At 41.6% G+C, this 19,604-nt stretch overlaps 1 protein-coding gene across 1 annotated transcript in view; it reads left to right on the forward strand.

Annotated features, from left to right (window-relative positions):
- Positions 1–19,564, forward strand: part of LOC120784768 (E3 ubiquitin-protein ligase RNF19A-like) — a 34,890-nt gene extending 15,326 nt beyond the window's left edge. Inside the window, exons 3-11 of the mRNA XM_040118834.1 lie at positions 2,883–3,872; positions 11,194–11,402; positions 11,569–11,713; positions 12,311–12,473; positions 14,500–14,614; positions 14,918–15,079; positions 15,461–15,674; positions 15,792–15,935; positions 16,734–19,564. Of these exons, the coding sequence (XP_039974768.1) occupies positions 3,166–3,872; positions 11,194–11,402; positions 11,569–11,713; positions 12,311–12,473; positions 14,500–14,614; positions 14,918–15,079; positions 15,461–15,674; positions 15,792–15,935; positions 16,734–17,535 (2,661 nt within the window). The 5' untranslated portion in view covers positions 2,883–3,165 and the 3' untranslated portion in view covers positions 17,536–19,564. The remainder of the gene's footprint in view (positions 1–2,882; positions 3,873–11,193; positions 11,403–11,568; positions 11,714–12,310; positions 12,474–14,499; positions 14,615–14,917; positions 15,080–15,460; positions 15,675–15,791; positions 15,936–16,733) is intronic.
- Positions 19,565–19,604: the final 40 nt, after the last annotated feature.

Raw genomic sequence — 19,604 nt, forward strand, 5'->3', positions numbered from 1 at the left:
ATGGCTTTGTTGGTTTGTTGAAGTTGTGGCCCCTGAAGACCATCTGTGATTATTGACTCATACTGAATTCTTCAAAAGCTGAATACAAAGCTTCTTTCTGGACAAATTTCTCAAGGCAAATCACAAAACAGGAAGACTCAACTACTTGCCCTTTTCAGATGGTAAATATAAATCCAGTCTTTTATTTCTCTACAAATGGAGTTTATCTGTCCATCTATCCTGTAGCAATGCTGCATGCTATGAAAAGCCTAACACATTTTCATGGAAAACCTGTCCAATTTAAAAGAGGGCTGGTATTGTTTGCTGAGAAGTGATATGATATTACAGCATATGATACAGAAGTAGGAAATTTTGTCAAAATTACATAATTGTCCAGAAGGCTCAGTTGATTCAATTTCTATGTAGCATTTGAGTTCATTTTTCACAAAAGAGGAAACGGTGATGTGGTCAGCAGTTTCTGTTGTTCAACTGTGGAATAAGCTGCTAATGTGCATAATTTGTCTTTTACTCTTTGGTAGAATTTAATCAGTCGATGTAGTAAGTGTATGTGTTATGTTAAAACGAAACGATAGTTGTAATCTCCAAAATCTCTTATTGGTCGGACTTTAGTTTTATTTGCCTCTGCAACTGTGTACTATTGCAGCTTACACAGCCTCTCTCTGTCTCCCTGTCTTTGGCTCTTTGTCTCACCCTCTCAAATGTGTGAAATTCTCAAGTGGACAGAACACTGATCAGATTGGCCTCATTTTGTGGAGTAGGCTAGAAGCATAAACACACACCCACTCAGACATGGAAATTACAGAGAAGTAACTGCTGGGTATATCTGGTCATTTCAGTTTCCTGTGTGACAAAACAAAGTTCTGTAAAAATTCAGATGCAAGAGATTGTGTTCTTAGAAGGTCTTTAAAGAATACAAAATGTAAATCTAGATATTCAGCTGTAATAGTGTGTCATAGGTGTCTAAGTATTGGCTAATATTTCCATCCCCGCCAAACTGTCCTTTAAGTAACACATTGACCCCTGTTTTATTATGCCCTGCAACAGTGCTTTGGCCCTGCACGGCTAGTTAATATGATGTAAAGATATTGCAGGTTTGCATCTGGATAAAAGTATACTTTTTGCTCTAGAACCTTATTTATAATGAATGTGGTTTTTAAGAGCGTTCCCCTTGACATTAAACCTAATGTTGCTGTTTTTTCGACTGATGCATCTCACACTGTGACCATCTAGCTTTATGAGACCTTCCTTATGTCACTTGCCAAATTCAGATTGGGGAAAAAAAAAAAAAAAAAAGGGCAGGCTGGTATTAAAGTTGACAAATGCTGTGTATTGCTGTTCAACTTAATATGATTCAATTCATCTCCCTTTGCAGTTGTGATTTACAGTAGTGGCTGCTTGAATTGCCAGAGAATCAGAAACCAGTCTACCAAAGCAAACCCTTGCTCTACTCTGCTATGCTTTATCTTTTGCCACTATCAGCAGAAGACAGTCTGGGCCCAGGCCTCGTCATTGTTGATCTAACAGTCAGATCACAGCGCTGTTTCTCTGCGTCAATTCTGTCCAAGGTTGTTGACTCTTTGTCCTCTCTTCTCACCTCTGTGCTTGACACTCTGATCAGTTATGCAAACCTGCATTCTGCCAGCTGTGATACAGACTGAGCCAAATCTCAAAAACTAGCAACTACACTGGAGAACTGCAGTGTTTATTGTAAATGAGGATTCAAAGGTCTTGCTCAGGGATTTAAATCCTTAAAATTATCAGTGCGATGACATTAATATGCCATCGTATATTTTTTAGATCTTATATTGTAAACTTGTCACAATATGATCACTATTCCTGAAGACAGTTGTTTATCAAACTCAAGACAAGGCTCTATAGACTCAACTAAATGTTCATAATTTTAACACCAAAATGAATTATCATTTACAGTACTGCTGTCACTGAACAAAAAGTATGTTGTTCTTCACATCCTTAGGACATCATTGTTTGAGAGAAAAGCCTGCAGATGAGACTACACACTGACAAAATAATCTAAACTCATGGTCCACTAACTAGCATCTTGGGGTCTTCATCACTGGATGGAGTTTGCTCAGTTGAATCGCATGACCTAAGTATGGAAAGGCAGGAAAGAAGAAAACTACAAACTAGCAGATGGATGTAATCAATTTTGGTTTCAAATTACAAAAAAACAAAAACAAAACAAACTCATTTACCAATGTTATTTGAAAAAGGAAATGCATGAAGCATGACTGTAAACATATGGTAAATTGTTTGTTTAGAAGAAAAAAATTTAAATAAAATTTTAAATTTAGGTAGTTTTCACTGTGCCTTGGTAGCTTAGGAAGTCATGTGGAAAGGACAGCGTGCTTAAGTCAGTTCTTGTCATATTTGGCGGAGAGTTGGACACGTGCATCTCCTCAAGTGTAATAGACCATTATTAACTCAGCTAAACACACACATAAACAGTCTTGACAGAAGGGTGTACCTACTGCTAATAAAACTCTTCTCCCCTCTCCTCTCTTGTTTAGAGAAGGTGATAGCATGTACTAAACTGCCAAACGCAGTGATAATGTTCATTCTCTTTTAGATCTGCAGAAGGTTTTTTGATTTATAGTCATAGGTTGACTTTGATGAAAAGAAAAATAAAGCTTCCGGTGTCCACCAATATTTGTTTTTATTTGATTTTTATTTTTTAAACTTTGAATTGCTTTTAGCTTTGCAGAATGCCTGTGTGTCTCACTGAAAAATTACTTTGCATTGCATTCTCACTGTGACTGAATTATTGAAATCTGTAACATATTAAGATCTCTTTCCTTTCTCTCCCCCCTACTCTTTCTTCCCTTCTCCCTCTTTCCACACTTTTCTTCTCTTGCTCTCCCCAGGTTCTGTTGCATCAGTTTCACAGCAGGTGACCCCCACCCCTCCGCCAAAATCCGGCTAATAGATGTGACCACGAGGTTGATCAGGAGAAGCCACCATGTCTTAAACACAGACGGGCCCTCTGGAGCCCTATCCCCCCACCCTGGCCCATCCTCCCCCTCCCTCATCCACCACCTTACCCCTTCTTCAAGCCCCATCCCTCTCCCAGACCTCCCTGCACATGTGAGGGACAGGCTACCTAGCCCTGGCTCCCCGCTGGCACACCCCTCCCCTCCCTCAGGAGAGATGAGCCTGCAGAAGCACCAGCAGCTGGGTGGTGGTAGTGGTGGGGTGATGGGCTCTGACCGGGACCTGCAGTCCACTGCTTCCTCCATCTCCCTGCCCTCTGTGAAAAAGGCCCCAAAGAAGAGGCGCCTCTCCCTGGCATCTCTTTTCAGACGGCGAGGAAGGGAGCCCAGATCAGGGCGCCAAAGGTCCCGAGAGCTTCAGCACCCTGGACCTGGAGGCCTTGGAGGGGTGGATGGCATTGCCAGCATTGAGAGCATCCACTCTGAGATGTGTAATGACAAGAACTCTGCCTTCTTCTCTGTGGCTGGGACCGGAGCTGCCTCTGCTGCTGCTGCCTCCACCTCATCTGCCTCAGGGCCTTCTTCCTCTACCTCCTCCTCCTCCTCCAAGATGGGGGGTGGGGTGGGGGCAGAGCTATTGGAGTGCCCGCTGTGCCTTCTGCGCCACTCCAGGGAGAACTTCCCTGATATCATGACCTGTCATCACCGCTCCTGCATCGACTGCCTGCGCCAGTACCTGCGCATTGAGATCTCAGAGTCGCGTGTCAACATCAGCTGCCCAGAGTGCTCGGAGCGCTTCAACCCACATGACATCCGCATGATCTTGAGTGACCGGGCGCTCATGGAGAAATATGAGGAGTTCATGCTGAGGAGGTGGCTGGTGGCTGACCCTGACTGCCGCTGGTGCCCTGCCCCAGACTGTGGGTAAGCAGTGAATTTAGATTAAAAGGCAAATACACAGCCACCATGATATGCACTCTGATCCCACTCAAACTGATCATGTCATGTAAGTTCGGAAAATCCCATATAGTGTTTTCTCCAGCAGAACGGTGCCTGTGTATTTAGGGTGTCTCGGGTTTAACTGTTGTGTGGTGTGTGAGATAGTACTGCAAGTTTCCTTAGGCAGCTGTCTTGGATTTAATCTTTACAAGGCCAACTGTGTCCCATTGGAAGGGAAAATAAAAATCATGAAGACAACAGTTGAAGAAGGACTGAGTAACTCAGGGAAGGAATGTAGTTTAGGAAGAGAAAGAGGGAGCTTGTCTAACAACTTAGTTGTTAAGGATGTAATACAAGATATGTACTCTCACAACCACTCTTCTGATGTGAGGCTGAAGAGTCCTCAAAGACAAGTGTGTGCTAAAAGTGTGTCTCTGTGGTGGGTCAGTCTTGGCATCCCTTGTTGCTGGTAACTGGAGGGAGCTGATAGATTTTCTGGCCTATATACAGGAAATTGTTAGATGTTACATTAACTTGTTGGTGTTGAGCTACTTAAAGTTACGTTTTTAAATGTAAGCACTCACTACATCAAGTGTAGTAAAAAAGAGCATTTGTGATTTCCCTGAGTAAATTAAGTTTAGAAGCCATTTTCATCAACAAAAGGCTGATGTCTATGCAAGTAGTGCTTATTAAATAAAATTACTGCAAGAATATTGCCATCTATGGCTGACTGACAGTACGCCATTTTTATTGTGATGATATTCTGTTCATTCAGCCTTCATGGTAGATACTGATAATTGACTTGACTCATTATGTACAGGCAAGTGATAAATTAATTTGTTAATAAATTAATTAATTAGTAAAAATTTGAAAAATGAGTGGAGAAACAGGATGAAAATGCCTCCATCCATAGGGCACGATGGGTCACTGAATGGTTTGATGAGTATGATAATAATATAAATCGTATGCTATGGCCTTCGCAGTCACCAGTTAACCCAGTTGAACAACTATGGGAGATTTTGGACTGATGTACTAGACAGCACTCTCCACCACCATCATCAAAACACCAAATGGGGAGATATCTTTTGGAAGAATGGTGGTCCATCCCTCCAGTAGAGTTCCAGAGACTTGTAGGATCAATGTGGTGGCCCAAAACCTTACCATGCTGCTTTTTCCTTTAATTCATCACCTGTCTGTATATTCCATGTACTGTTGCAATGGTAAATTTAGATGTTAAACTCCTAAGAGGACGAAAGGACAGAGTGCCACAAAAGCATAAGAAGTCCTACAGGCCTCAGATTATGATTGAGACTAATCTACCCTCGAATGTGTTGTACTGAGTGGTAGCAGCAGAGAAATTTTCAGCCAGAGACTGTAGGGATCTGGACTGCTGTTGTTTACAACAGTATCTTCAGTTAAACCCCATCTAGTTTAGCCCCCCTTTCACATTTACCTGGCCACCATTATTAGTGTTTATGCACAGACAATTAAAGCTACAGTATGCAACTTCTGTAAGTCAAGCTAGCACTAACGGCAGACTCAAAAGCAACTCTACTCTTCCCTCCCCTCCCTCTCCTTGCTCCATTATGCTCCACTCAGCCCTTTGCCTACATCCTTGTTGCGTACATTGTGTCAGCTAATGGAGGAATTAGGAGCTTGTTAGCCTGCAAGTCAGCCGTAATAATGTTTTCCAGCAGCTAATACTAGCTTAAAGCCTCGGTGCGAGAGAAGCAATAGACCAGTGGTACACCATTCATGTATTGATTGACAGCTGTAACTTCCAACCACCGACTTTGTTCTTCTCTGATCGGTTAGACGGGCGACGTGTTCTGACACTTCAGAAGGGAATGTCTCTGCACTGCTGCCAGGCTGCTCAGTGAGTCTGGGTCACAGAAGCCCCTGATTGCACCTCTCCATATTAAGATATGTTTTGAAGCATATTTCAACTAAAAAAAAATGTAATAAAAGTTACATACTGTAGCTTTAATGATAACGCCTTTTGAGTTTGACCTCAATTTGTTTGCCCTGAACATCTGCCTTTTACAACAGATGGCATTTGAAAGAAACTTGTTTTGTGATGACAAGTCATTGCTGCTAACCTGAACAACAATTTAATGGAAAGCATGAGATAGTAATGCAAGAAGAGAAGTGCAAATAGGGTGAGAAGAAGGAGTAGAAAGCAGAAACAAATATTTAACAGATTTTCTCTCTTGGGTTCTCTTTTGTGTTCAATTTGATCTGTAAGTGTGTAATAACATTGTATAATATGTATGCACAGTGTATTATGTCACAAGAGCACCCATAGTACACCCGCCTCTCCCTGAGTATTGCAGCCCATCTCTTTGCCAGCAGTTTTCTGTATGAGCTGTTTGTCTCCTTCCCTGCCTGCCTTGCTTTCCTCATGTCTTTGTTTCTCGACGCATGGCCCTGTAACAGTTTTGCTGTTTAATCCCATTACTGAGTGATGACCTGTTGCTTTGCTTCCACCCAATCCCCAACACACTCATTGTGGTCTGTCTTTGTAGAGGTCCTGAGGGGTCAAATGTTGACTCCGACTCACTGACCAATCAAATCTGCAGCTCATGTGTATGTAATTGAGTGGACATCAGTCTAAAGTGCCATTGAACCATTTTTTTCTCTGTGAGACTGACTGCGATATGAATAAAGTGGTGAGCTGTATATCTCTATGATGAACAATTAGACCGTTTTTTTTATCTGACAGGTTAAATCTCTCTCTCTCTCTCTCTCTCTCTCTCTCTCTCTCTCTCTCTCTCTCTCTCTCTCTCTCTCTCGTTTGCTCACACGTGTAGCCATTTCCTTTTCTTGGAGAAAGGGAAGTTGGACAGCATGCCCTTATTTGAGTGTTGTTGCTGACCATTGTCTGTAGTTTTTGCTGTGTGCCCACCACTGCTAGCACTGGTAGGTCCGTAGTGTTGGCCAAATTGCCGGCCTTTTCTTTGCTTTCTTTTCTTACAAGCACAGGACCACAGGCTAACAAGGTGAAAGCAAAGAAAAACAAAACTTTACAGTAGTAGTTTCAACTTTTTAGACATATTCACAGACTGTATACGGATTATTGAACAGCTCTTTCCTCTCTCTTAGACACAGTCTGGGTCCACATATTGGCAGTCAGCTGGTTGTTGGCTGTAACCTTTGCAGTACAAAGTGTTTTATCAGCAATTTCCTTCCTTCCTCTAGTTTCCCTGTTTGTCAGAGTCAGACTGCAAATTTGTATCTCTTGTGCTGATAGATTTTTATTTTTACACAACAGGTTGGTTCTGGTTCTGAGAAACTACAGTGTCCTTCCATTTTAGTTTTCCATTTCTTGGCAGCTATTTTCTGCTCTGATCTTTCCTCTTACCTGTTTCTCTCTCCTGCAGCTCGGAAGCTTTTGCCAACATGCTAATGTTACCTTTCTTTATTATTCAGTGTAACGAGTGCATTGTTTCATAGAAGTTTGAGAAATGCACAGAAGGCACGTATGAACCAATTACCTCCTCCTGGAAATTGATTCAGCCTTCTGTAATCTTGAGGTACAACTCAAGCCATCCTTATCCTGGCCTAGGGCAAAAGACATAAACAAACTTCATAATAGCTGTATTTTCAGCATTTATTAAGATATCCCTGACTGGATTTTCTCAGAACAACCATCAACAGTGTTATTAATGGTATAATATGTAACTTTTCTGCATTAAAATGTATAAAATTTACTAGACCTAATGTTATATATATATTTTTTCAATAGTATACTTACATTATCCCAAATGTTTCCAGCAATTTTCAAATCTAAAGAAATCTAATTTTAATCAAGGTAACGTTCCGTTTCATTTGGTTGCCTGTCATATCCTCTGTGCATGCGTCAGTATAGTGATTGTCTGCCAGAATCATTCCAAATGGACATTTTATCCAGTTTTAACCCCGCATTTTTAGCATACACTTTTTAGCTCTTGGTCGTTTTTAACTATATATTTTAACTGGATGAAGGATTTTAGCTATTGGATGTCTGGATCTTAAGTTATCAAAGGAACAAGCTGAGCAAATGTTAGCGGAAGCTCGGCTCCAAGCTCCGCCTTTTTTTTTTTATTGTTTTGATTGAGAGACCCCTATTGGCAGAAATTACATACTATGCATTTAATCTGACATTATTGATTAGAATACAGTATTGTCATTGGTTATATAGTTGATATTGACTACCACCACCAACACACTTTATTTAGTTTTTCTGGAGCCCAAATACAGAGAGACAGATGTCCGCAGAGTTAAAGTACATTTGTTTAATTCATGAAAGTTCTTATTTTCTAATGGCTTTGAATGCACTGCTGTAGTCAGAAATTAACATATGCGAGTACTTAATCCTTCTTTTTCAGACTTCCTGTTAAGAGGAAATGTAATTTTATGTAAATTAGCTACACAAAAAGGGTACTGATGTTACAGTTGAAGTTATTGTTGTGATACAAATAGGGGAATTTAAAGTGCAAAACTGCTTTTCAGTGTAAGTGGTTATACCAAAACTGCTGTGATCTAAACTCATTCAGTACTTTAGTAATGTTTGAGTGTACTCTAAACATTGATCTTGTTCTGTGAGGTGATTTTGTTAGTGTGTAGTGCTGTTGTGTGGTGGTTGATTTTACAGCAAGGCTTTTGATTGGTCACTTTTGTGTGTATGGTGGAGAAACAGTGTACATTTCAGGAAATGTCTATCAGTTATTGTGGTCCACCTTATAATAAGACCCCACTACAGTGCCAAAGCCAGTTTTCTCATTCTCTATATTTATTTTGTGTCTACAGTCCCTAGTCTGCATAGTGTTTAGTTGTGGTAGTAATTTTGAATTTAAATATGATTGACGTGCGCGATTCCTCACTATCTGTCCTTCTCTCTAGACACAGTCCTTGTTAGAGTAGTAGGATCCACAACAGAGGAAGTCTCCCAGGCTCTTCATCACTCTGTGAATAAAACGTAATCCTTGGTTCAGTCACAGATGGGTTGGGAGACTTCAGCTACAACCAGACACAACTATGTCATACACTCCAGGGTTTCCCCCAGGAAATTGGTTACCCATTATTTTGCAACTGTCATGTTTGAATATTTTAACTTGTCTTATTTTTAAACATTCTTTCTTTTCAGCACTCACTGCCCTTTTTCTTCCTGTCTGTTGGCTGAAAGCATCACACATCGCATCACCTCAGCTGTCACTCCCAGAGATATTATAATTTGTCATATAAATACATATGGTTAGATCCATAAGTATTCGGACAGTGACACTATTTTTGTAATTTTGCCTCTCTACACCATAATAGATTTGAAATGAAGCCATCAAGATGTAATAGAAGTGTAGAGTTTTAGCTTTAATTCAAGGGGTTTAAAAAATATATCACATTAGCTATTTAGGAATTATAGCCATTTCTATACGTAGTAGCTCATTTTCAGGAGCTCAAAAGTAATTGGACAAACTAACATAGTTGTAAATATAAGGATTATTTTAAATAATGGGATGAAACTCTTTTGCAGTCAGTGACTGTTCTGAGATGCTTTGCCAGGCCTTTACTGCAGCCAGCTTCAGTTGCTGCTTATTTTGGGTCTTTCTGCCCTCAATTCTGTCTTCAGTAAGTGACAAGCATGCTCAGATAGGTGAGGTCAGGTGACTGACTTGTCCATTGAAGAATATTCCATTTCTTTGATTGTAGACTTTGTCAATGACACGCCTACCTCCTCGAGAGTGTTCTTGACCTGACTAGATGATGTGAAGGGTTTTTCTTCACATATTAAAAAATTCTTCGATCATCGATCATCATTTAGTTGTCTTTCTTGGTCTTCCAGGCCTTTTGGTGTGGCATTTGTTCTTTCTAAGAATGTACCTTGGCCTTTCCTAAAGTTTCTGCTATCTGTCTGATAGGTTTGTTTTTTTTCTTGAGCCTAATGATGGCCTCCTTCATTTGCATTCACACCTCTTTGGACCGCATATTGATGGTTCCCATGAACAGCTATTTCTGTTGGCTTCATTAGACTGTGTCCTTCAGCATGCACTGGGGTGGTTTTAGGCTGAGTGTGAAAAGGTTGGGATGAGAGTCAGATCTTGGCTTCTTGTTCAATTGTTGTGGTAAAATGGACCGTGAGACCAGCAAAAGATTGGTGTGGCATCAGTGAAGAGGTAGCTAAACTGGAAGGCAAAGCTTTCGATTTATCAGTTCATCTACGTTCCAACCCTAACGTACTGTCATGAGGTTTGGGTAGTTACCAAAAGAATGAGATCATGAATATAACCGGCGAAATTTGTTTTTTTTCCCTTAGGGTAGCCAAACTCACCCTTTGAGATAGCATAAGGAGTTCAGACATTCCGGAGGGAGCTTGGAGTAGAATTGTTTCTTCTTTGTGTTAAAAGGATCCAGATGAGTTGGTTCAGGCATCTGATCAGGATACCTCCCGGGTGAATTCCATTGTAGGTTTTCCGGACATGTCCAAGACCTTAGCGTAGACACAGAACATGGTGGAGAGATTGTATATCTCATCTGGCCCGGGAACGCCTTGGGATCCCCCAGGTGGAGCAGGAAAATGTTGCTGGGGAGAGGGACGCCTGAACTAACTTGCTTGGTCTACTGCCACCTCAACCTGACCCTGGATAAGTGGCAAAAAATGGATGGATGGATGGACAGACTATATAAACTGAGAGAAGATGGACTAAGATGGTGTTTTTAAGTGTTCAATTCAATTCAAAATACTTTATCTGTCCTTTTGAGACAAGTGTGTTGCAAATAAAAGCGCACATAGACAATTCATTTACACACATAAAAATAATATAAAATATAAATATTATAAAGAGTTAAACTACACTAGGATTTATAACAGTGGCCTGTCCATAGCTGGCCAACATATCCAACACCCACAAAGGCATATATGTCAAAAAGCAGATGTAAAAATTGCAAGTGCATTTATCAGTCTATACATAATGTAAACTGAACATTTTTTTGTACTATGGCTTTTGGAATAAAACCAGACTTCCTTCTATTTGTTTTACATACACGTAATCTAAAACGCATTCCTGGTAGCATTAGCTTGAAGTAGTCATAGAAAACGTGTGTGGTCGTTGATAATCTCGTAAGCCTTTTTGAGGATGTGTTCAGTGTAAAACTGTGCTAGGGATCTTTGTTTTGCCAATAATTTTAGAGCTGAGGTTAACAACACCTGCAGTCGGATCTAGTGTTTTTTGACAAAGGGAACAAAAAACCAAATCAGTAACTGGAAAAGTTAAAATACTTTTGATAAACGTATGTGTAAGTGTTTATATGTATTTTCTTTGCCCTCTGCTAGGTATGCAGTGATAGCCTTCGGGTGTGCCAGCTGTCCTAAGATCACGTGCGGCAGGGAGGGCTGTGGTACAGAGTTCTGTTACCACTGTAAGCAGCTGTGGCATCCCAACCAAACCTGTGATGCAGCACGGCAGCAGAGAGCCCAGAGCCTTCGCCTGAGAACTGTCCGCTCATCCTCCCTCAGCTATAGCCAAGAGAGCGGAGCTGCAGGTTAGTTGCCTGAACACACACACACACACACAATAGCACAGATAGTTGCATGACTGCCCATCTACTCTTTTTAAACACCATGAAGAAATGTAAGTAATGGCATTATACAGTATCTAGCAAGTTAAATAACATTATGCACTTTTAAATTATATTCTCTTTCTTTCAGCTGATGACATCAAGCCATGTCCGCGCTGTGCTGCTTACATCATCAAGATGAATGACGGCAGCTGTAACCACATGACCTGTGCCGTCTGCGGCTGTGAGTTCTGTTGGCTCTGTATGAAGGAAATCTCAGACCTGCACTACCTGAGGTCAGTATGTCAACACACATACACGCAGGTGTACATACACCAAAAATTCGAGTACACTTTAAGTAACAATGTCCAACATTATTGTATAAGAAAATCATAAAAACATTCATCCTCATCTATCCTCATCAATGCCTTCATCACCGTGATTGTGATTCAAACAATGTCCAGGGCAATAAAAACTGTCTTATTTGCTATTGTGAGAGTGTGTGTCACTTTTATTTATGGCAGTTTACAACTTGTAGTTAAGTTATGATGTATGAATATTGGTTATGTGGGATGATATACAGTAAGTTTTGCTGCCTGAGTAGTGCCCGAGATAAAGAACCCATTCAGCAAGTTTGATTGTTCTACCTCATAAAGTTTCTGATCTGCCTGGGTAAATTAGAATAAAATATTTTGAATTAACCATAAAGCTAGCCAGCCCACTGAAGATCTTACTCAACACTGGGGGAAACTTTTCCCACAGTTGTGTGACAAGGGATGTAAAAGCTGAGGACCTATTATAGTATGCACATAAATGTATGAATGACTGACTGAAAAATTGTTGTTTTGTTTGTTTTTTTTCCCCTCAATCTTTCCCCTCTACTGTTCTCTCAGTCCATCAGGCTGTACTTTCTGGGGGAAGAAGCCATGGAGCAGGAAGAAAAAGATTCTGTGGCAACTGGGAACGCTTGTGGGTGCCCCTGTTGGCATCGCACTCATCGCCGGTATAGCTATTCCCGCCATGATTATCGGCATCCCTGTATATGTGGGGAGGAAGGTGAGGCTCTAGAGGCACAGTGTTTGTATGTACATATTTATGTTCCTCTGGTTATAGTTTTCACTACAGGGATGAGGCAGAACATTGACTCATTTGGTTAATGTTTAGATTTACTGTTCAAACTGTCGTCTGTATTCAGCTGTATTAGAAAGGATTGGGTTTGATTTTGGTTGTTGCATTTTAATAATTTGAATAGTTCCCTTGCTTTGGAGCTCTGCTCTCTTACATACAATTTCTCAGAAACAATATATTTTCAGTTGTAAACATACTCAGTTTAAAATAACATTATACATATCACAGTTATCAGTAATGGAAATAAACATTGCCAGAAACAAGATCCACATATCAACCCCTAACTAACTAGTTATACTGAAAAACCAGTGTTAATACTGTCATGTATTTTTCTCAGGCTCTGAAGTCATCTCAAGCCAGCTGAGGTCATTTCTTAATAACCTGTGCATCTGTGTATACACATTTGTGCCGGATCACTCATCAGTCTAGGTCTGTTTAATGGCAGTTTGACGTTGCAATAAAATGAAAGTATTCAGACTCTCCAGAATTCCCCTCTTAAGTCTGCCAAGAAGAAGCCAGAGCCAGAAAACTTTTTCCCTGACAAAACCAGACCACATTCAGTAGTGATCACATGACACATGCGAAACATCTGAACATGAATCATCTTCACATGCACTGGATGAATGTTGCTGTTTAGTCAAGATATTGAATCTGCATCGTGATGACTCATTACACCAAAGCAATGGCCATTTTCATGCGGTATACTCTTTTTCTAAGTTTCATAGCAGCTACACTTTGTCACTGTTTATTGACTTGTAAAGCAGTCAGTCATAAGTTGACTGCCTTATGATAACAGCCGAAAGAAGTCTTTGTGTGAAGTAAGTGGGAAGACATAATTACAGTTTTTTTAATGGGTGTTTTTGTTATCTGCTTTCTTGGGTTTGGAACAACAACGAACAAATAATTCTGTCAACCAGATCAACTTTTTCTCACATAAATCTTTATTGGCAAGAGTTTTCAACAATAACTAACAACAGTAACAAAAAATGTTTGGGATTTACATTCACATTTTTTAATCATTCATGCAGTCCTACTGATGAACTAATTTGTAGCTCTCTCCCAATGTTACTATTTTGAGTATTGTATAATATTCATTTTTTTATTCCAGTTGTGCTTGTACTCTGATATGTGTCAGTTTTTACATTAAGATTTCTTCGACAGTTGCTAACCATTTGTCATGTGTCATGACTGCTATGTTCCTCAATTCCTCATGACAACTTACTTTTACTTTCTATTAATAGTATTTAAACCAAATCCTTTACTATGGTTGACAGACTTGTTTACATTGCACTTTGACATCTAGCCAGCTGTCCTGTAGTGGCTGATTACTACTGCCATTTTGTGGCCTCACCGAAGAATTCGTTTCCCACTCTGGTTTGGTGGCTGCCAAATGAGAAGGGATTTATGTTATGAGAATAACTTGCACTCTGCTCTGTAACCATTCTCCACCATAAAGTGTGCGCGGAGATGTGAAAGAAAACGGTGAAGGGAAGAAAGTGTAGGTTGGCTGGCAGTGAGTTGTTTGAGGCTTTCCTCAAGGCGGCATCAGCAGCCAGCTCAAACCGTGTCTCCATGAGCAGTCAGCCCAAACAGCATTTGATGAGGACAAATCGTGGTTGGTCCAAAAAAGGAAACAATCTGAAGCCCTTCTGTTTAACAGTTCTCAGCACAAGACAGGGAGGCAAACAGGTGTAAGCTTTGTCTAACAGTAGCTCAACAAAGCCAGCGCTCATTGCTGCTACGCTTGAGAACTTCATACACCTACTAGAGGAAAGATACAGGAAAATGAATAATGAAATCCTAATAATATGAATGTGCTACTCAACTGAACATTGTTGAATTTGTAGTTAACACTGAACTGGTCTAGTATTCCTCTCATGTGGCAACATTTTGGTTGAATACTAGTTGTGAACTCTGACTGTGTGAGTGTCATTGTTCCCCTTTTCTCTGCCAGATCCATAACCGCTATGAGGGCAAAGATATTTCCAACCACAAGAGGAACCTGGTGATCGCTGGTGGGGTGACACTTTCTGTCATTGTGTCTCCAGTGGTAGCTGCAGTCACTGTCGGTCAGTCTGTTCTCCAATCTCTCCCAGCTCCTTCCTCTCTCTCTTTCTCTGTGTGTCTCTGCCTCTGCTCTTACTCTCTGCATGCTGTTTGACTTTGGAGTTCATATTATGCAAAAGTTTGTTTTCAGACTCAATTGGAATTCTCATGAGTTTTACATTAAGATGGGAAAGTTGAAGGAGATTTAAACAGTTATGATTTCTGTGCGTCAGCAACACTGGCCTCCAGTGTTTATTTTTTTTCCTTCTGTGCTGGGGTCTAACTTGTCCCTGTCTCTCTGTCTTTCTGTTTTTTTTACCCCTCAGGCATTGGCGTTCCCATCATGCTTGCGTACGTCTATGGGGTGGTGCCCATCTCTTTGTGCCGTAGTGGAGGTTGTGGCGTCTCAGCTGGGAATGGCAAAGGAGTTCGCATAGAGTTTGATGACGAAAATGACATGAATGTTGGCAGTGGGACAGCTGCCACTGGTAAGCTTTAGTGCCCCCACCCACTGCTACCCACACTGACATCCAAAAGCCACCTTTTGTGTTTATTCCCAAGTCAGCAAACAACACAATTTGCTTTTTGCTGACTGATACACGACAGAGTCCCATTTTAAATGAAATCTGCTGCTGGTTTCACAAATGTCAAGTGGTCTTTCACACTTCTTTTTGTGCATCTTCTGTTAGACCAACACCCCATGACTGCTTGGTAAAAATAGCCTTACAAGTACAGAATTTTGAACATTTCAGTTTCATCAAAAACGTCTCATTTTTTAGACAGCACTGCCTTATGTTCCCACAAAAGATTACATATTTATCCCTTAGTTTTATATTTAATGTTGTTCCATGATTGTATCTTCTATGTAGATACTACATCAGTGGCAGACACGAGGAACAACCCCAGTATAGGTGAAGGCAGTGTTGGGGGGTTGACGGGAAGCCTGAGTGCCAGCGGCAGCCACATGGACCGTCTGGGGGCCATCAGGGACAACCTGAGTGAGACAGCCTCCACCATGGCCCTGGCTGGAGCCAGCATCACTGGCAGCCTCTCTGGCAGTGCCATGGTCAATTACTTAAACAGGTACTGAAACAGAACCACATGCCACGGGATTTGAATGTTTAAATGTTTAAATGCAACATCGACTTCTTGGTGCTTCTTGCATTGTCTAACACCACCCCCCAAACCACATATTGTCAGGCTGGAGGTGCAGGCTGATGTGCAGAAGGAGCGCTGCAGTCTCAGTGGAGAATCTGGCACCGTCAGCCTGGGTACAATCAGCGACAATGCTAGCACCAAAGCAATGGCTGGATCCATTCTTAACGCCTACATGCCCCTAGACAGGTGAGCATTATTTACTTTTTAATCGGGATAAGGCCCTTAAAGAAGAGTCTGTTCGTTGGCAGTGCTCGGGTGGTTCTGTGTAACTGGTGTCCTTCCAGAAATCCAAATTATAGAACAGAGTGTAGTGAAGTACCCATTGAATGCATATCCGTGACCATATAATGTAAACCCTAAGTGGATATTACTGCTCACAACAGCATTGATGGGTTAACAGTCTCACACTGTTGAAATACTGTGTTGCTTGGTAGAAGAAAAACATTAAATTATTATTATGTAATCCAGTATTGTTCTTTCCAGTATGTTGTTTATAAAGAGTACGAGGTGTGAACAATATGTTTTTATTATTTCCACACTGATGAAGACTCGGTGAGGTCGGAAGCAGTCTTCATTTTAACTAATATGTCCGACTAAATAAAGGCTTTTAATATAGCTGCTCTCCTTATTCTGCGTAAAGTGCCTGAAGAACGTTCTCTTTTCTGTGATCAAATGGTTTGTATTCGATTGTTACTACAGATAAAACATTCATTGAACATGTGCTGTCTCTTCTCATTGATGACCGGGATCCAGTATTTGTTGCGGAAGCATTTAGTATGAAGCAATGTTAGCACAGCTCAGAATGTTTCCCTAAGCTGAGCAGTTGCACACTTGTTGTAAAACCGCTTTCTGAGGCTTATGACTTAATCATGTTATGTGTACAAACATGTACACATATACACATGCAAGCCTACATACGGTACATCTACTTTTTTTCTTAAATGCCTCTCTTTTATGTCTCACCCCCCTCCCCCAATGTTCCAGGGATGGGAACAGTATGGAAGTCCAGGTTGATATTGAATCCAAACCAGGCAAACTACGGCACCACAGCGGCAGCAGCAGTGTAGATGACAGTAGCCATGTCGGCCGCTGTGGCTGGACCTGTCCTTCTAACGGCTGCACCTCCTCGGACGGCAAAGGAACCTCCGCTAAGTGGGCCAAGGAGGCATCCTGCTGCTCCTCCTCCAGCTCCGGGGGCAAAAAGAGCAAAGGCAAGCTGCGCAAGAAAGGCTGCGGAGGCACCAAGATCAACGAGACACGGGAGGACATGGATGCTCAGCTGCTGGAGCAGCGCAGCACCAACTCCTCTGAGTTCGACTCTCCTTCGCTGAGCGGCAGCCTGCCCTCAGTGGCTGACTCCCACTCCAGCCACCTCTCTGAGTTCAGCTGCTCCGACCTGGAGAGCATGAAGACGTCCTGTAGCCACGGCTCCGGTGGAGGCGACTACCACACACGCTTTGCCACTGTCAGCCCCTTACCTGAGGTGGAGAATGACCGTCTGGAGACCTGCCCCACTTCTTCATCCTCCTCCTCCCAGGGACAAGGGGCTGTGATCACTCCCCACTCCCCCACCTCCACCACCTCCTCCCTGGGCCACGGTGCAGAGCTCTCACCTCTCTGCTTCATCACAGAGGAGAATGTCAACCTGGTGTGTCCTGCTGAGCTGGACTCTCACAGCAACACTGGAGAGCAGCTTAAAGAAACCAACAACAACCACCACCGAACGCAACATCCAACCCAAACCCAGCAGCAGCCCAAGAACTCCTGTATACAGACTGACATCTGAAATCTCAATACCTTAAGTGCTGCACAGACGCTGTTTTTAATTTAACATCCTTTCCTCCACTAAACTAACAACAGCTTATAGTTTAGCCTGCATTTTCTGTTACTCCCTTGTAAAGGGGACATGTTATTTTGGGAGTTTTGTCCTTCATAAAAAACAAGCTTTGAGTAAAACAGAACTCTGCGTCCACTGACTGTCTGAAGGTTTACTGGAAGTATTTAAAGGTTCCCAAAATGCAGCCACGTGAAAAGCGATAAGGTTGGGAATGCTGGTGTTTCTCCCTGTGTGACCCGCAGACTGCCGACACATTTTTCGACAGTTCACTCTCTCGCCACTCCTAACAGAAGACAGCCCACTGATTTGGTCACTGTCCTTTTGATCTGTGTAGGCTATGATAAAACCACTGTGCCAGTTCTGCAAGTATTTGATTCTGGCTCTACAATGTGGATGCAACACCATGCAGGAATCTTAATGTTACAGCTTTCTAGAAGTTAACTCAAACAGGGACCAGGCAAGACGATTCACTATTTCCTCTTTTTATTTTCGCAAAATGTAGTAGTTACAGAGGAGCCTTTGTGTTCTTGTCTGTATTTATGATTAGACTTTTTTGTTTTTTTTCCCTGGCTGTTAAATGAAACATCTTATGTATAATTATAAGGCCTGAGCTCCACATTTTGAAGCATTTTAGCACTAAAATGGACTTGTAACACGACCAATATTATCTGTAGATGGATGTGCAGATAGCTGTAGTCCCGCTGTGGGAGATGGTGCTTGGCAGCTTGGCAGCCACTGAGTTTGCACCTGTAGCCTAACACCCTCAGCGTGTGCTTTTGGTGCTAAGGTGGCTGTGGAAGCTCAGGCTTTGTTTAGTTCTGTGGAAAGCTTGTGATGATATGTTGGAGGGTGGGAGAGGGTTGAGGAGATTTCAGAGAGGTCTCTGGAAGGCCACAGTTGTCAAGATAATGCTGAAAGGCAATATAATAACATTAACCAATGGTCGGTCAATTCTGTGAAATTGTATAACGGAAATGTTTTTGTCCTTTTCAAAGGTGATTTATTCAGACTGATGGTCTCGCCTCACTGAGTAAGAGAGAGCTTTGATATCTTTCTTTGTTAATTCATGGTGCCTTTAAGAAGCTGTTTGTGTTGTTTATCTCTCTCTCCACTGTGTCTTCAAGACTCCAAACAGCAACTTAGTCTAGGTTACAGAATGTCTGTCTGTGTCGGAGGGATGCTCATTTACATACAAAACATACTGTGGTAGACATGGTAAATGAAGACTTTTCAATTGCCTACCAAAGACAGCACTCAGGCTTTTGTTAAATCTTATACCTTTGACTTGTCACCTCTACACACAGTGTGGTGCAACCTTTTTACAGCATGGGGATGAATGAAGACAAGACCCAGGATTACACAGACCGCTGTTTCCTACATGCTTCACAAATGCTACGCAAATAACTGAGGCCACACAAGGGCCCAAGGCACCTGTACTGTTACCTGTATTTCTTATTACACTGATGTTCTGCAATGCACAAGGTTAATAGGGATACATAGGTTTGTTATGGGTTACCTCTCCTATTGATTTTCCTGTGATTCCTGTTTAAGTTGTCAATAGGTGCTGCTGAGCAGACTTCAAGTCAAATTCTGCTTTCAGAGCGTTTGCTTAAGCCTGTCTTTACTGCTCAGTGGTCAGCTTTATTGAGGCCACTGAGTCGGCTCAGGTGAACCTCTACCAGGTAGGTAAAAGCATCCTGAATGGTATTTAGACCCAGGCCTGTTACTGAATAAACACTGTTTGGTTCGGCGGTTGAGGCTACATGCTGCAGCCCTTTTGCGTTGAAGCCAAATGTTGATTCGTTCTTCCACTCTGGTTCTGTTTCTCATTCTTCACCAAAACTCCCCTTTCTCAATCCTAATTTGAACACTAGTGCCAGACATAATTTGTAATTTGTGCAGAATGGCATAAGGTGTTTGTATATTTGTTTGGTAATTTGCTTTACTATATGCGTGTAAATGCATATCAGAAAAATAAAAAAATTATATATATATGAAATGTTGTCATCTTCAGTTTT

The sequence above is a fragment of the Xiphias gladius genome, chromosome 22 (genome assembly GCF_016859285.1).
Source record: "Xiphias gladius isolate SHS-SW01 ecotype Sanya breed wild chromosome 22, ASM1685928v1, whole genome shotgun sequence".
In the NCBI taxonomy this organism is placed as follows: Eukaryota; Metazoa; Chordata; class Actinopteri; order Istiophoriformes; family Xiphiidae; genus Xiphias; species Xiphias gladius.